A 16,843-nucleotide genomic window follows, 5' to 3' on the forward strand; every position below is an offset into this window, starting at 1 on the left:
AGGGCCGTTGCAAAAGTTTGCCATCGGATCCTCTGAGGCAGAGTCTGGGTGAGAGAGTTTTGGGGAAGGCGACATGGTCCGGGTGCTGAGCGAGGTGGCCGGATGACCCAGAGGGAAACCTGAGACCACGAGCAACCTCCGGAGCCCCTAGACTGGAGTCTTAGCTAAGACACCGCGGGATGCCGCCAGTCCAGATGCGCTTTGCAGACTGAGGTGAGTGGAGGAATCCCGCCGGGGGTTGTACAAATTCTAGTTGCGGGCTGAGCGGCTTCGGGTCCACCCGGTCCACTTTTCAGATAAAATTCCAACTAAGTCGGGGCACGATAGTGACCCGGCTCGCGAAAGCTTCATATCGGGCCACCTCCTCCTCTTCTCCAGGTCATTCACTCCGGTGACCTAGCCGCCTCCCAGGGCTGGTGGAGGGGTATAGGATTCTTTTAAATTACAACCAGGTCTTTTAAAATGTAAACCCGGAGCGTAGGGAGCGGGCTCTCCAAGTTCCCTCGCTTTACGTGGCTAATACAGAAGTTAGATGTCCTCATGGGGAGAAAACCTGGGGATAGGGGTGGCTGTAGTTTTTCCCTGGGCGGGGGGAGGGAGGGTGCCCTTCTTTTAAGTTTTATTAGCTACAAAATTCTAGTTTTCTTAGCACTTTTCAAACTAGGCAGTTGGGGGTGTCAGTCCTGGAGCTGGGATACAAAGGTGTCTGCAATGAGATGAGCTTCCCAGGGGAAACTGGCACGCCGTTCTTACCTGAGATAGAATAGAGGGAAGGGTGGCTGTTGGCCCTATGCCTGCTTGTGATCTCTGTGTCCCCGTCTCTCTGGCCTTGGCCATTCCTGATGCCATATTCCTTATATTTTGATATAAGAGGGACTTCTTGTCAGCTGTTCAGAGGGAACTGCTTTGCTTCGAACGTCACAGTAACATCACTCTGAACGGAGGGCTCTTTCACCCTGTGCTCAGAGACCTCGGGAGTCCCTGGTCCTTCTAAAATCTGCAGTCAGATTTAAAGTCTACGATGTTGCATATCTCTATGCACAAAACTTATCTAGTCAAAGTTCCTTCCTGCATAGGTGAAAACCAGGCAGAAGGGGTTAAGAAATTTTAATTCCTAGAAAGTGGAGCCAAGGGTTACATACTGCAGGTAAATGGCTGGCAAGTGTGGCTGTGGTCAGGGCTGTTTTGCTGAGGTGATGGTGGTGGTGGTGGTGGTGGTGGTGCTTTATGTGTATGTGAGTGTATGTGTATGTATGTATATGAGAGTGTGTATGAATATGTGTATGTGTGTGAGATAGTGTGATCATGTGTATGTGTGTGCAAGTGTGTGTGAGTATGGGAATATGTGTGAGAGTCTGTATGAGTGTGCGTATGTGTGTATGTGCGTGAGTGTGTGTGCTGTTTGAAGAGCTATAGAGGTATCTGGATCTGTAAGCATCTTATGGGGCGCAGAGCTTAGTGCTGAGGTGAGCTATGTTGCCATAGAATCGCACATTGGGTCTTCCCATCTGCACACATCCGGCCAGTGTCACTCTGCCTCCAGACACACCAAAGAGTCCACCTGCAAAGCTCCTCCCCCACCCCCGGTATGGGGAGAATGCCATTATAACCACTCGGCATCTATTCAATGTCATTTATTCTCTATGATTTTTTTCATACATGACCCTCCTTGTTCTCTACCATATTTGGATGTAGGAACTCTCGTTTCCTGTGAAGGTTTATGTACTGGCCCGATGACCTGCTTCCCATGAATCAGGCACTGGTTCTTTCTCTGGAAACCATGATCCTTTGTTCCACGGATCTCTTTTTTGATGCCTACAGCTTATGAAGATATTTTTGCTGCAAGAACAATAAAGATTTGAGTGCGTCACAATTTTGAAAATGTTGGGGTTCCCTTGTGGTAGTTGAATCCCCCTTTTCTACCAAAGACTGAAGGCTACTTTTAAACAAGCTCTTTGTGTTAGCTGGGATGTGGTGCTCGGGTCCCTGAATCTTATCATCATGGCTACCCTCACGACTGCATGTTTATCAACTTTGGATCCAGGTCATAGTATTCTAAAAGATTTTCCACAGCGCTTGGAAAAAGTGTTCCTTGGCTTTGGGTGTCCCTTCCATTCTCTTGTCTTTAGAGTTATCCAAACACTCCACCAAAGCTCCCAGACTGGCATTCCAGTAGCTTCTAGCAATTGGGCTGTAAAGGCACTTTGGGGGCTCTTAGCATCTCCTAGTTAAGGGACCTATGACAAGTGACTGACTCATAAAAAGCTTATCCCTGAAGGGATGGGCGGGAACAGATGCCCTGGCATCCAGCCTGGCCAAGCTCTGTACTAAGAAGTCTTGATCCCTCCCAACCTCAGTTTCCCCAATGTCCATTCAGAAACTACACGTTATCTTGGGAACTAGATGCGTCATGGAGTGACCAGGATAGACGTCCTGGGCAGGATACCACATGTTTGTGCATGCTTTTAACCTTCTGATGAAACTTATTCCCATATATCTACGTTCATTGCCTGGAAGTTTGGTGGTAAGTTGATTCCCTGCCCTTACCGAGAACAAGCACTGTAGGGAAAATTTGAAATGACTGCTAGGCAGGCAGCAGGCAACGGAGGAAAAAAAATACAGATCTTGCATCATAATCTGATGCCATCTTACAGATGAGTCTGTTGGCTCAGGACATTCACAGGGGACCCAACGTTCTTGGGACACGACCTCCACATCTGGGATTTCTTGGCCCACATCTGCATCTGTAACACCATCTTATTTGCTAATAAGAACGCCATGTACAGCAGACAGTAGGCCCTGGAAAGCCCCAGCAGGCAGAGGGACTCGTATGTATCCGCGCTTGCGGGAAGAACAGTGGGAGCCATGGGAAGCCTTCATCTGGCTTTCATCTGTAATTCACAGGGCGCTCACTGATGAGCCTAGTGTGAGGCTGTGTGCGTGAAGCCTCCATTCTGTCCTGGGCTGACTGTCTCTGGAGGCAGAGTGAGGTCAAGGCAAAAAAAACCCACCAGAGTGAGGGACTCATTAGCAAAGGAACTTTCCAGGATTGGGAGCCCGCTGGTTATTTCAATTCTCGGTTCTTTTAAATGAAAAAGAAAGTGAAGCAAACTCCGGCTTTCCAAGAAATGTTGCTCACTGTCAAATAGTGGATGTTTTAATTCAATTTGGATGATGAGGTCATTGATGTTTCTGGAAGGATTTGTCTTTGCAAACATGGAGTCCTTCCTTTGACCAAAGGAGATTTCTTTTTCTCTGAGACGGAGGGAGAAAAGAATAAAAGAGAGGAGAAGGGAGAGAGGGAGAGAGAGGGAGAAGAAGAGGGGGGAAACACTAGACAGCAGAGATATTTCCCCCTCCTTTTCCTTCTTTTTATAGTTTGTTTACTTTATAACTGACATATGGAGAAAGTGAGTCGCTAGAGTAGAAGGCACATCTGGAATTCATCGGACCCTCTCCCAGGCTCGCTTCCCCCAGGGAATACTGCTTTTGGATTGGGGGCGGGTAGGCATGCCTAATATTGGTGGGGTCTCGTGTGGGGTCACCCACCGTGGAGCCATTTGGTCAAGGCGTCTCCTTCCTTCTTGGCAAAAGGAAACTATGTTGGTGTCAAGAGTGCTTCAAGGAAAACTGTGTGACCCCAGCGTCCTGGGGCCAAAGTGAGAAGGTTCAGGTGACCCCTGCAAGGACAGTTCAGATGTGAACAGTGGCTCCCACTAAACACAGAGTGACTGATGGCTCCAGTTCATTCCCCCATCTGATCAGAGGGGGCCGGGAGTCTGCAGGGGTCAGGGTGCTTACTAGTGCACATCTTGGGAGTGTGCTGAGGAGCATAGGCAATAGGCTGCAGGGGGATCTGCTGAGAGACCAGTGCTGCTGAGGGAGTCCTCTACCCTAGGGCTCGGTGAGACCTCCCCATCTATGGAACATGCTAACAGTTTAACAGTTTAGAAGACACACAAACTAGTCTGTGTATGGCCACAATCTCAACATCAGATTTATTTATTTCTTTCTTTCTTTCTTTCTTTCTTTCTTCTTCTTCTTCTTCTTCTTCTTCTTCTTCTTCTTCTTCTTCTTCTCCTCCTCCTCCTCCTCCTCTTCCTCCTTTTCCTTCTTCTCCTTCTCCTTCTCCTTTTTATTTGCTTTGTTTTGTTTTGCTTTGTTTTTCAAGACAGGGTTTCTCTGAGTAGCTTTGGAAGCTTTGGAGCCTGTCCTGGAACTCACTCTGTAGATCAGGCTGGCCTTGAACTCACAGAGATCCATCAGCCTCTGCCTCCTGAGTGCTGGGATTAAAGGTGTATGTCTCTACCACCTAGCTAACATTGGGTTTATTTTTTTAAAAAAAGTCCTGTGTGAAGTATGTGTGTGCGCGCGCTAATGTATGCCAGTATGTGTATGGAGGTTAGAGGACAACCACAGTGTCAATCCTTGCCTCTCCTCTTGTTTGGGAGAGAGTCTTCTTTGTTGTTCATGCCTATGTATCCCAGGCTAGCCCATCTTCTGGCAAATCTGGTATATCTGTCTTCCATCTAGTGTGGGAGTGCTGAGATTTCAGAAGTGTACCATCATGCCTGGCTTTACAGGCCACCTGGGGACTCAAACCCAGGCTCTCAGCCCTCACAGAAAGTGAAGGTGCCTTACCCTCTGAGCCATCTCCCCAGCCAAGAGCATCCCTTTGCTCCAGGGGAAAGGAATCAGCAGTCCAGTTTCCAGTGCCTTTGCTTCCCCAAAGTACAATGCAAGACTGCCTCACACATCCTCCTAGCCTGCCACAGGGGCACCTTGGGCCATTTCACAGGCCAAACTGGACAGCTATGTGCCAGAGAGATCATCACTTCCGAGTCATGGTTACAGCCCACCCTTTATGCCAGCGTGCCCCTTAGAAACCCAAGGGTGGCCAGCAGAGATGGAGGCACCTGTTCACCAAAAGAAACAGCACTTGGCTGTGGGAGAAATTGCCGATGTCTGTAAGTCAGACCTATAGAGGGTGATGGGCAGACACGCAGTGGATTGAGAGCAAGAAGGATTTGGCTCCATCCACAAGTGTGGCTCACATGAGCATCCGGGGGAGGGAAAGATACCAGATGTGGGGTATCCCGTGTGTTCATTTATATACTGGAAGAAACAGGGTAGAGGGGGTGGGAAATCCAGACAGTGTTCACTCTGGTGACAGTGATGACCAGTAGAGACCCCTGGTGGCCTGCTGCTGATATGAGTGTGGTCTCAGGGTGTTTTGGTTGTCTCTCTGTGTGTATGTGGCTTCCTGTGCACTCCTCTGCTTGGCAACTGTACTGAGACATCATGCCTAGTCCTAAGAAGAGCTTACTGGTACCCAAAGCTCAGACTTTCTTTTAGCAAAGTGGAGATCTGTGGGCGGCAGCCCTTGGGAACAGAAGGAAGAGCTCCTGGGACCTGCTTGGGCCCAGGCACAGCAATATCTAAATGTGTCCCAAATCATCTGGTATTTAGTTCAGGACTTAGCTTCCAGGATGCGGCAAGCCTTGTGAGAAAATATATGTTTAGGTCCCAAAGAAACAGATAGCTTCAAATTGCAAATGCAGAGAATCTTATTTAACAAAAGATGCTCTGTAAAATCTCAGTTGCTTAAGAGATGTGTTTTAATGAAGGGAAACGTTGTCCAGGCTTTAGTGACAAAGCGGGCTAGCCTGCAGGCCTGTGGCCTCCACAAGTCCTGGCACGTCTACTCTCATTTTTACTGCGGTTATTTAATTGCTAGGTATTTGCTTTTATTGCTCCTCTGTTTTTCTTTCACCCCTGCTCAACCTTCTCTGTGCGCTTCCTGAGATAGATCCCTGCGTTTCTTTGCCTTCTGTTCCTCCGAGAGGGAGTCCAGATTGGCCGACTTAAAGGGGCTCTTTTCCCCTCTGCTCACACTTGAGGCAAAAGCCCAGACTTTCCAGGAAGCAATGAGGTGTGTCAAGTGCTGTGGGAGGTTGGGAAAGTGAGACACAGGAGTCATGCCGAGGGCTGGGGAGATAGCTCAGTCGGTAAAGTGTTTGCCTCTCATGCATGAGGACCTGAGTTCAATTCCCAGACTGCATGTGAAAAAGATGGGCGTGGTGGTACAGGCTTGTAACCCCAGTGCTGGAGAGACAGAGACCAGAGGGATCCTGGGCTTTCTGGCCAGCCAGTCAAGCCTACTAGGCAGGTTCCAGGCCAGTGAGAGACCTTGTTTCAAAACAAACCAACAAACAGCCTCTGAGGACCACACCTGAGATTGACCCCTGGCTCCCACACATGGTGCACCCAATACATGTGTACCCACGTACACACAAAGGTTAATCTAAGTTTATTCATCTTCTCCAGAGAACGAGAAACCTGGAGCTGAATATCAGTTCCCACCTGTGCTATGATCCAGGGCTCCAGGGTTTCAGACACAGTGTCCATTCCTGGGACAGAAACCCCTGATGGCAGAGCAGATAGCCCAGGGACATTTTGAGACAAACCTGGGCGTTGTGGCATTGCCCATGGCACACACAGCTAGTCACGTGATGGGGACAGAGCATGGTGTGGGATAGTTCCCCCCGCATCTGGAGGAACTGGAGGAACTGTGACAGCCTCTATGACAGGGGTCAGCCCCCACAGGACATGTGGTTGGACACTGGTCATGATGACGACATTTCCTGCCTCTTGTGTCTAATCTTGACTATCAGCTCAATGGCATTTAGAATCGGCATGGTAACAAACTTCTGGGCAAGTCTACTTTCTAGATCAGGTTAAGTGAACTGTGCAGGCAGCCCCGTTCCATAGGATGGTCCCAGACTGAATAAGAAAGCCAGCTAAACACCAGCATTCCCCTCTCTCTGCTTTCTGTGACTGCCAGCCCTGCCCCACCACAGTGGACCGCACCCTTGAACTGCGAGCCAGATAAACCCTTCTTTTCAGAAGTGGCTTTTGTTGGGTATGCTGCCGCATCTCAGAAAATTGTGGCTGCTTAGAATTTCTCGTCTTCAAATGAGAGCTTGCAAGATTTTTCTTAAAGTGATGTCAGCCTGGAAGAAAGGGCATGGGGGCTGCCCCGACCCTCGAAGATACCAAAAGATGAGTAGGATGAGACAGACAGACAGACACACAGACAGACAGACAAGGCTTAAATAAAAATCTGGAGGTGACTGTTCACTTAGCATTCAAGAGGCTCTGAGTTCAAACCCCAGCACTGCATAAAACTGAGTATGGTAATCTCAGCACTTGAGAGGCAGAGGCGGGGGGGGGGAGGGCAGGATGGGTTTCAGAGGTTCAAGGTCATCATAGCAACTTCTAGGTCAGGCTAAGTTATATGATACCCATTGCCATAAAAGGAGGAGGAGAATCATTACCACCACCATCACCACATCAGCGGTATCACCACCATAAGAAGAACCACTAACACCACCACCACCACCACCACCAGCAGCAGCAGCAGCAACATGGCTAAGAATAGAAAGGGACTTGCAGAATTGTCCTACCTGCCTCAGGGAGAACATTTCAAAGCCCAGTGGGGAACCTGGCTGGGTAAGAGGAGGTCTCAATGGATGACAGGGGCCCTGACAGATGAGCCCTGTGTCACCGCATCTCATCCTCAGAGCTGCTCTTTGAGTTTGAACGAAGACAGCCTAAAGCGTTCTGCTAGCCAACAGGTGGCTGTCAAGCTGAGCTTGACCCATGCCCCCTGCGATCCCAGGCAGCTCTCAGCTGGACTAGGCCAAGAGCCATTCCACATAGAATGTAGACACGAACTCAGACAGTTCCTGGGGATTCCAGAATAACATGTATCTCTGAAGGCCAGGAAGCTAGATGTCTCTGCCGAGAAGCTATGGGCCTCCTCGTCCCAATGTCACCAACTCTAAGGCCTCCCAAGAGACAGAGAAAGGAAAGACTTATGCAGTACCTGCTGCTCCTAGGGGGATCACAGGGTGCAGAGCCCCTCTGGAGTTACTTTTTCTTCTCAGCCCCCCCAGCACCACCCATGGAGGGACCACTGGTATCCTTCAGGGATTAAAGTCCCTACAGACCTGTGGAAGAAACTCCTGGTGGTTGGGCGAGGACCTGCCATGTTGGTCCTTGTGTCTAGGAGCCACATTTAGGGCTGGAACTTAAACGCTGTGAATAACCCTCACTGTGTACAAAAAGTGGGCTGTGTTCAATTCACCCCACTTGGACCTAATGTTAATTTAAACTAAGTGAGTCTAGAAAGGGGGTGGGAGGAACAGAAAGAGGTTACATGCAGCTGGACAGAGGAATCCATTCTATAGTTTGGCAGCATGGTGAGTTGGCTTGGGTTCAGAACAATTAAGAATTCAAAGACAGGAGTCTCAAACTCACAAATGTTTAAGGAGGGGAGAATGCTACTGGCTCTGCTTTGTCCGTGCCCCGTGGTATACACGTATCACCACACTGCACTCACAAAGACATACAATTATGTGTGTCAACTACAAATAAAAATGAATGGTAAATCTGTGGAAATCGAGCCTTCACAGCTGACCTGCTTAGCCTCAGAACCAGAGTCGGATGGAGATGTGTCACGATCCGGGTTAATGCATCCAGGGGCCTGTGCACAGGACTGGGAGGTGTCTGTTAGGGAAGGGCTTGCTATAGGAGCATGAATAAGAACTTGAGGTCAGGGCCCCCCAGCACCCAAGTGGAAAGGAGGATCCCTCGAGCTCAGTGGTCAGCCAACATGGCTGTATGCCTGAGCTCCAGGTTCACTGACACACACATGCGTGAGCACACATGTGCATGTATTTGCATCACACACACACACACACACACACACACACACACACACACACAATTTCTTCAGGGCCTGGTTCTTGCAGTCAAGGCCTTTACAACAATCCTGTGTGTGTCCTTTCTATCCACGGGCCTTCTAAGGACACTAATTAATACTCCCAGCCCAGACCTTTGCCTTTCAAGCCACACTTAACGTTCTTGTAATTTCCCTCCCTCTCCCCTTCTGCCTTTAACCTCAGTGGCAGCTGATTCCGGGACAGTTTGCAGTCCTTCCTCTCGGGGTTCTGCTCAGTGCAGTGGCCTCAGGGTTCTTGCTCAGCCTCAGACTGCTCTTCCTGCCCTATCTGTGTGGTCAGGCCATAAGGCTCTCTGCCAGGTGGGCCAAAGGCCCATACAGACCTCAGGGGAACTGATCCAAGAAATAAGGGGTGCTTCCCATGGTGTCACTCCAAAACCCCTCAGGGAGGACTCAGAACCCCTTCTGACACCATTCCCCCTACTGAGTCCTGTTTTTCTCTACCCCTCCTTTCCTACCTCTTATCCTCCCCTCTGTCCTTCCTTCTTCTCTCTCCTCCCCTCCCTTTTTCTCATCCTGAGAAAAATCCGATTCCTCTGCAGCTGGGAGTAGTGGTTTACCAGTTCCCACATGGTGGATGAGAACTTGCTCAGTGTTTCCGGGTGCTTGGAGGTTTCCAGGTGGAAGCTTGCTCGCGTCTTCTACCTTGCTTTCCCGATTCTCAGATTGGCACATCACATCAAGGTTTCTTCTGACAGCTACGGGCCCCTAACAGCTTTCCCCGACCTCTATCTTGGAAACTTGGCCTGTGTTCCGAGCCCTCTCTGCACATCCTTCCAATGTGTTTGCGTTTTCCACACGGAGGGTCAATTAATGGCGATCACTTGATCCAAGGTTTCCTCTACTTTCATCTCTTTACAGAGCCTATTTTCAATATTCTTCATGGATCCAGGTCTGCAGCCCTTCCGGAATCCACCACCACGGTCCCAATTGTTTCCTGAAATGAACGTTCCTGGAGCGCCCTCTGGTGGACTGTTGAGATAACCATCTGTCTAGAGGAAGTCATGGCAACGCATGCGCAGAGCCACCAGCCCATCTTAGGGAATGATACTCTCCGGAAACATTACGATTATGTGGGGAAACTGGAAGGCAGGCAGGACCCCCCTGACGGTGGTACCCACACCACTACCATCCTCTTCTTGGTCACCTGTAGTTTCATCGTCTTGGAGAACCTGATGGTTTTGATTGCCATCTGGAAAAACAATAAATTTCACAACCGCATGTACTTTTTCATTGGCAATTTGGCTCTCTGCGACCTGCTGGCCGGCATAGCCTACAAAGTCAACATTCTGATGTCCGGTAGGAAGACATTCAGCCTGTCTCCCACCGTGTGGTTCCTCAGGGAGGGCAGTATGTTTGTAGCTCTCGGTGCGTCCACCTGCAGTTTATTAGCCATTGCCATTGAGCGGCACCTGACCATGATCAAGATGAGGCCCTATGACGCCAACAAGAAGCACCGCGTGTTCCTTCTGATTGGGATGTGCTGGCTGATTGCCTTCTCGCTGGGCGCCCTGCCCATCCTGGGCTGGAACTGCCTGGAGAACTTTGCCGATTGCTCTACCATCTTGCCCCTCTACTCCAAGAAGTACATCGCCTTCCTCATCAGCATCTTTACAGGCATCCTGGTGACCATCGTCATCCTGTATGCGCGCATCTACTTCCTGGTCAAGTCCAGCAGCCGAAGGGTGGCCAACCACAACTCCGAGAGATCCATGGCCCTGCTCCGGACTGTAGTGATAGTGGTGAGCGTGTTCATCGCCTGCTGGTCCCCCCTTTTCATCCTCTTCCTCATCGACGTGGCCTGCAAGGTGAAGGAGTGTTCCATCCTGTTCAAGAGTCAGTGGTTCATCATGCTGGCTGTCCTCAACTCTGCCATGAACCCTGTCATCTACACTCTGGCCAGCAAAGAGATGCGACGAGCCTTCTTCCGGCTGGTGTGTGGCTGTCTAGTCAGGGGCAAGGGGACCCAGGCCTCACCCATGCAGCCTGCTCTTGACCCAAGCAGAAGTAAATCAAGCTCCAGTAACAACAGTAGCCATTCTCCCAAGGTCAAGGAAGACCTGCCCCACGTCGCCACCTCTTCCTGTATCGCTGACAGAAACAGACCACTTCAAAATGGGGTCCTCTGCAAGTGACAAACTCCTGAGAGCCAGCTCTGCAGCCACACTTATTTATTGCATGCATTACCCACGTGGGCTCTTAGAGACCTTGACATTGGAGGTCTGCTTGGTGTGGGCACAGTGTGGGCACCTCCTGAGGAGGGGACCCAAGGAATCATCAACATTTCAGCCTTGACATGGATGTGCCTTATCTGTTGAAGGCTCCATCCTTCTGAATGTACCAAGCTGCTGACGTCATCCACTGCCTCTGGCTGCCACTTTCCCCGGTCCAGGGAGAGGGCAGGTGGGGATGTGCTATGCACAGTGCACCTTGGGATGATGTTTCATTCTTTTCACACTACAATTATTTCTATCATAGAATGGGTGCTCATGTATGTGTTTGTCCGTTCCTGTGTGGCGTAGAATGTGCACATCAGGTTTTTCCAGGTGGAACCCGCAGGAAGTATCGGTCCTCCACATATTATGTAACTGTCTCTCCAAACCTGCCCCCACTGCTGTACCAGGTTCAAGGTCACCACCAAGTGCAAAGGAGATGTGCCCCTCTAGTCCTCTTGCCCTGGTATTCTTGCGCATAGCAGTAAAACGTTACTAAGGCTCTGTATTCTCAGAAGCCTCACCCAAGAGATGCCCAGATATGTGGGTCCCTCTCTCTTGTGTCCCATGCATAAGCTTACGCACATGTGAAAGCCAAGTTATGTGATAATTTGGGTATTTCTGAAAACCACTGAAAAGCCAGCCAGAATCTTTCAGAACCACGGTAGACCACTAAAGAGTGAGCCCATAAGGGGAGGCAAAGCGCTCTCCACCGTGGGTCACCTTTCCAAGGGACTGGAGTCAGTTTGCTGCAGTACGGTTTGCAAGCCAGCCCTTCAGCTGTGCGATGCTGTTTGATTCTACATAGAAAAGCTGGATACAAACATCCCCTTTGCTGTCACTGGCAAGGAGCCGGAGCTGTCAGCAAAGCTTCTCAACTCCTGCCACGCGTGCCCTGAACAGGACCGTTCCCGCGAGAGGACTCTGCCAAGCTGGGAGGTTTGCAGTGGCCATTTGCGCTTCCTTCAGAGAACCATTGTGTTCCCATGCAATGGATGCTCCCATCACCTGGACCTGCATTTTCTTTGCCCTCCTTGTAAAGGAAGTACTCAGAAGGTACCTCTGAACTGACCTCTCCAAGGGCCCCAGCCACAGGACACACAGATAAAAAGCATCTGGGGGGTCTAGCCAGCACCCATGCTCCCAGAGAAGCCTTCAAAAGGACTCTCACCTGGGGGACCCTCATGTCAGAGCTCCCCGTGAGTTGATCAGTCTCAAAGACCATCGCCTTACGAACCCTGCCGTTACATACCAGGGACCTTTCGAAAGCTGACTTTACTCTGGATGGTTACCTGATGGCATTTGCTCTTGCTTAGGGACTTTTTTGTGGATTCTAGGTAACCATGGGCTGACTGACGAGAGAGTCTCCTTCATGTCATTCCCAGTGGCTATAGTACTGCCGAGAAGAAGATGTTCTGCTGGGGCGTTGCTCTGCTCTCTTCTCTACATCACTGAAAAAAAAAATAACTTATTTTCTTGTCACACTGTGTTGACAAAACCCAAGGCATCTCTGGTAAAGTGTGAAGGTTCTGGGTTAAGGAAACAAACAAGCAAAAAAAAAAAAAAAAAAAAAAAAAGAAAAAGAAAAAGAAAAAAAAGAAAACAGACCAGTGTGTGTGGGGGGGAGGGGGAGGCGGAAACAAAAGGGCTTGAGGACATACTCTTTCATAATTGGAATGCTTTGAGGCCGTGCACCTGGGTCACTCATATTAATAACATTTCCCACGACCCTGGCTTGTGATGTCCACCTAGGTTTGTTTTCATTCAGCAGCCCCTGGAGGGGGAGCCACGCTCACCGCCCCCACTGGGAGGCAGCATGATAGACTTTGAAGCGACTGAAATAGAAAATACACTACAACAGCTGTGTTCACTTGATATACCCAAAGCTGATTGCTGGTCACCTGTGATGCCGGTGTGTACTGCTTTCACCAGCCACCAGCATTCAGACGCCGAGTCTGCCCAAACCCTCACCCTGCCAATCAGAAACAAGTGACCCGACACCAGAGAACTTGGGGCCCACCCAGGGCTGTGAGCAACCTTTACTACTTTCAGTTTATGTTTATTAATAATAAATAAGAGACTTCATATAAAACCCATTCTTGGGGTCTGTGTGGCAGACTGTTATTGTTTCACTGTGGTGGTGAGCGCGTGTGTCTGTGGTGTATGCATGTGTGTGCACACGTGTGTTGCTGTGCACGCAGGAGTAGAGGCCAGAGGTTGAGGTTGGCTGTCTTGCTCTGCGCCTCTGCGCCTTATTTTTTGAGATGGAGCCCTCACTGAACCAGAAGCTGCCTGCTTGGTTAGATTAACCGGCCAGCAAGCCCCTGGGATCTGCCTTCCTCCTGCTGGGATTATAGACACAAACTGCTGAGTGCGGCTTTTACATAGGCACAGGGCATCCCCAGGGAGCCGTTTCCCAGCCTAGGTCCCATGTTTTTGGAGAACGGTAATAGCCCCTTTATGGGGGAGAAATTATAAAAATAAAAGCCTTGTCCATGCAGAGGGCATCAGACTGGGCGGCCTTTGTCCGTGCTATGCAAGACAGGTAAGCAAGTAAGCGCCAGCCCTTGATACTGGTTCTCTGCCTCTCAAGTTCTAACTTTCAACCTCTAACCTGAATCCTACACAAAGAGGATCCATGTTTGGCCCAATGCTCCACTGAGTACAATTGTTATATCCTGTAGTTAAAAGTCCCCTGGGCAACCTTCCCACTGTGAGCTCTGACCTGCCCAAAGCCATCTGTGTTCCAGATCACAACACTGGTGGGAATCTTTGGAAGTGTTTCTGCCAAGTCACCCTTTTTTCTTCTGAGGAAAAGCAAAACACCTGCTTTCTAGAGAAAACTTCCAATCTACCCTCCTGTCTTCTATGAAGCATTACAAGATCCATGGCCGGGGAGTTGGCTTGCCACCAAACTTGATGGCCTGAGTTAGATGCTCAGGACCCACATGCCAGGAGAGAACTGACTCCCACAGGCTGTCCTCCAACTTCTACACAGGCATGTATGGCACCGTGCAAACGTTAAGTTTCGTCATGTAGACAAGAGACACTTTTCACAGTAGCCTTTATTGCCAACAGACTCACACCTATAGTCACTGAAACAATGAACTATTTAAAAATGGTCGCTTCTCTCCATCTTTGAGCCGTGGTTATTCTGTGCTGGGAAAGAGCCGTTCACAGAAATGGAACAAGGTTGCGTTTTATAGAAAATGTCTAATTACATCACTGGTTCCATGCTTTGGAAACTGGACTGGCAAGTGCAAACTTCATCACCCAAATGATTTCAGTGTCTAGGTCAGAGGTTCAGGGGGGCTGCTATGGAAACCGAAAGGTACGGATGGCTGTCCAGATGATGAAGGCACATATCCCAGTACCTAGTGATAACAAGAAGAGCAGCATTGTCTAGAGTAGTCGGCCTGCCCCCTGCCATACCTGGACCATAAGGAGGGGATGCTATACACGGAGTCCACTTGGTTATCCCAGAAGCTTGGGTGTGGTGTGCCAGGCCCGTGGTGAAGGACATGAGACACCAGTCCCCAAAAGAGCAAAATGGAGTCCCTAGAGGTAAGGCAGTTCAAGCCAATTACCTTTGCCTGTTGTATCTTGGGATCTCCAAATGTTCACCGAATCACCTACATTTTATCATAGAAAAGTACTAGAAAGCTTGAAATTGATTTTATATTTCTGCTCCTCGCAGGTGACTTAGGAAGTCAATTCCATGCCGGTATCAAAGTAGAAGGATGTGGGTTGGCCATAAGCCCAGACAGATCACTGTTACAGTAACTGTGTCTCACAGAGGTTAACAGAAACAAAAATAATTCCAAATATTCATATATCAATATGTATGGTCATCCAAATGCTTTTGAAAAACTATTAAATACCTTGTTATACAGTACATTTATGCTGAGCTGTCTCCTAATCCGGGGTCTTTAAACATCAAATGTTTAATTCTGAATACAAAGAAACACTCATAATTTTACAATCCTCTGAAACAAGTTATATCCAAAAGTTGTTGAACAGAGAACAGTCAATTTGGCAACTCACACATAGTGTTAAAAAAAAGAAGAAGAAACTCCTCGCCCAAGCCTGGTTAGTCCACTCTTCCCTGCCTTCTGAGTTGTCACTTGACTCCAGTGTTAGTGGCTTTGGTTGTGGGAAAGTGTTGTGGGTGCAGTGTGAACCGGGGTCCAGTGTGAACTGGTACCTTGGGAGGTTCACTCCACAGGATGGTTCTCTATGCATGATTGGTAATAAAGCTGTTCAGTTCCTGTGGTTTCTCTCTTTTACCCTAAGACAAGAATCATATGAATGTTTTGGGGAAGTCTCAGGGATTCACTTACCTAGGGCATCTGAGAGAGAGGAAAAGCAGGCTCTTAGCCTGCCCTCGACATCCTGCTGACATCAGCAGTTTCCATGCAGGGTTCCATCTTGAACCTTTGCATCCTTTTCTGCTTCGCAGGCTCCACAGCGCCACTTACTGTGCAAAGCCTTCAGAGCCCCCAGCTCAGTCCTCTGACCCTTCTTGGTTCCTAACTGGGTGTGGGCCTCCCACACTCTCACACTCCCTGCTGTGTGTGTTAGAGGTGGGCTTCCTATTAAATTATAAACTGGCAGTTCCACCTGTTTCCTTCTCTGTCCCAAGAGTTCCTCCAGGGCCTGTTGCATAGGACACAATGTACAAAGATGGCCAGGAAGGCTGGCAAGCCAAGTCTGGTTGTGCCTGAGCAGCGCTGGAGCCAGGAAAGATGTGGGTCTGCAGGTGTTTCATCTGCTCTTCTTTTTTCAATCTAACATCTGCCTCTTCCTTATCTTCTGCTGACTGCTCTCCACCCTCTGTTTAGTTCTGTTGAGAGATGGCCTGATATAGCCCTGGGTGGCCCTGAATTTCTGATCCTCCAGCCTCTACCGCGCAAATGCTGGGATTCCAGACATGCATGGCTATAGCTGGCTGGCTCTCCCTCTGCCTTGGCCCACAGTGACACGCCTCCCTCGCTCTCCTTGCAACCCATTCCTCCCCTTTGTGCACCACAGTCTCACAATTCCACAGCACCCAGAACCTTGCTTGTTCCCTGGGTCTGCCGAGAGCCTATTAATCCCCGAGCTCCTGATGCCATTTTGACTTACAGTTGTGCATGTTAGAAAAGCCCAGAGGATCAGGACACCCAGTACAGGGTTGAGCTGGAGGCGCACATGCCATCTGAATTGAGGGAATTTTGTGTCTGTGTATAACACGCATGCGCAGTTCACACTCGAAAACCCTGGTATAAAGTTGCGAGCTGTGTTTTTTCCTGGCTGCTATCAGATGTGCCAGTTTTCAAACAGTGCCTTTGCCGCTCGCAAACTTATAAATATGCATAAATCCCATTATAAATGCATCTTGTCGGGCAGATGGCATTTTATCTGCCAGCCACGCTTGCAGGGGGTTACAAGTACTTATTAATTCTCCATCTTTAAATTCACAGTATGGACCTGGGATCTATGGCACGAAATGGTGTGGAAAATTCTTCATAAAGAGGTGGGGGTGGAGCAGGGGAGTGGGGGGCCACCGGTAAGAGTCAATGAAAGGTTGGAGACTCTTGCCAGTCCCTGTCAAAGCCGAGACCCCTAGCATCGGCACATCCTCAAGCTGAAAAATTCAAGCATGCACCCCACTCTAGGCCCACTGAGTGGGGAGCCCGAGGGGCAGAGCCTTGAAATCTTTGTGTGGGCTAAGCAGCCTGGTGCTTCAATATCTCTGCCTTCTGCTCTGAGACTCTTTATTGTAAACACCAGCCTCGGCCCTGCGTGTCCCAGCTTGCAGAGCTTGCGTGGGTGTACACTGGGC

General features: G+C 49.4%; 1 protein-coding gene across 1 annotated transcript; it reads left to right on the forward strand.

The window, feature by feature from the left end:
• Nucleotides 1-43: 43 nt before the first annotated feature.
• Nucleotides 44-12,596, forward strand: S1pr3 (sphingosine-1-phosphate receptor 3). The gene is made up of 2 exons (XM_038333997.1): nucleotides 44-213; nucleotides 9,668-12,596. Exon 2 carries the CDS (start codon nucleotides 9,811-9,813, stop codon nucleotides 10,939-10,941), a length of 1,131 nt encoding a protein of 376 aa, XP_038189925.1. The 5' UTR covers nucleotides 44-213; nucleotides 9,668-9,810; the 3' UTR covers nucleotides 10,942-12,596.
• Nucleotides 12,597-16,843: the final 4,247 nt, after the last annotated feature.

Source organism: Arvicola amphibius, chromosome 6, assembly GCF_903992535.2.
Source record: "Arvicola amphibius chromosome 6, mArvAmp1.2, whole genome shotgun sequence".
NCBI classification, from domain to species: Eukaryota; Metazoa; Chordata; class Mammalia; order Rodentia; family Cricetidae; genus Arvicola; species Arvicola amphibius.

Bases quoted from the DNA above. Each gene is read 5' to 3' on its own strand.
- S1pr3 (XM_038333997.1), top strand. From the start codon at position 9,811: ATGGCAACGCATGCGCAGAGCCACCAGCCCATCTTAGGGAATGATACT.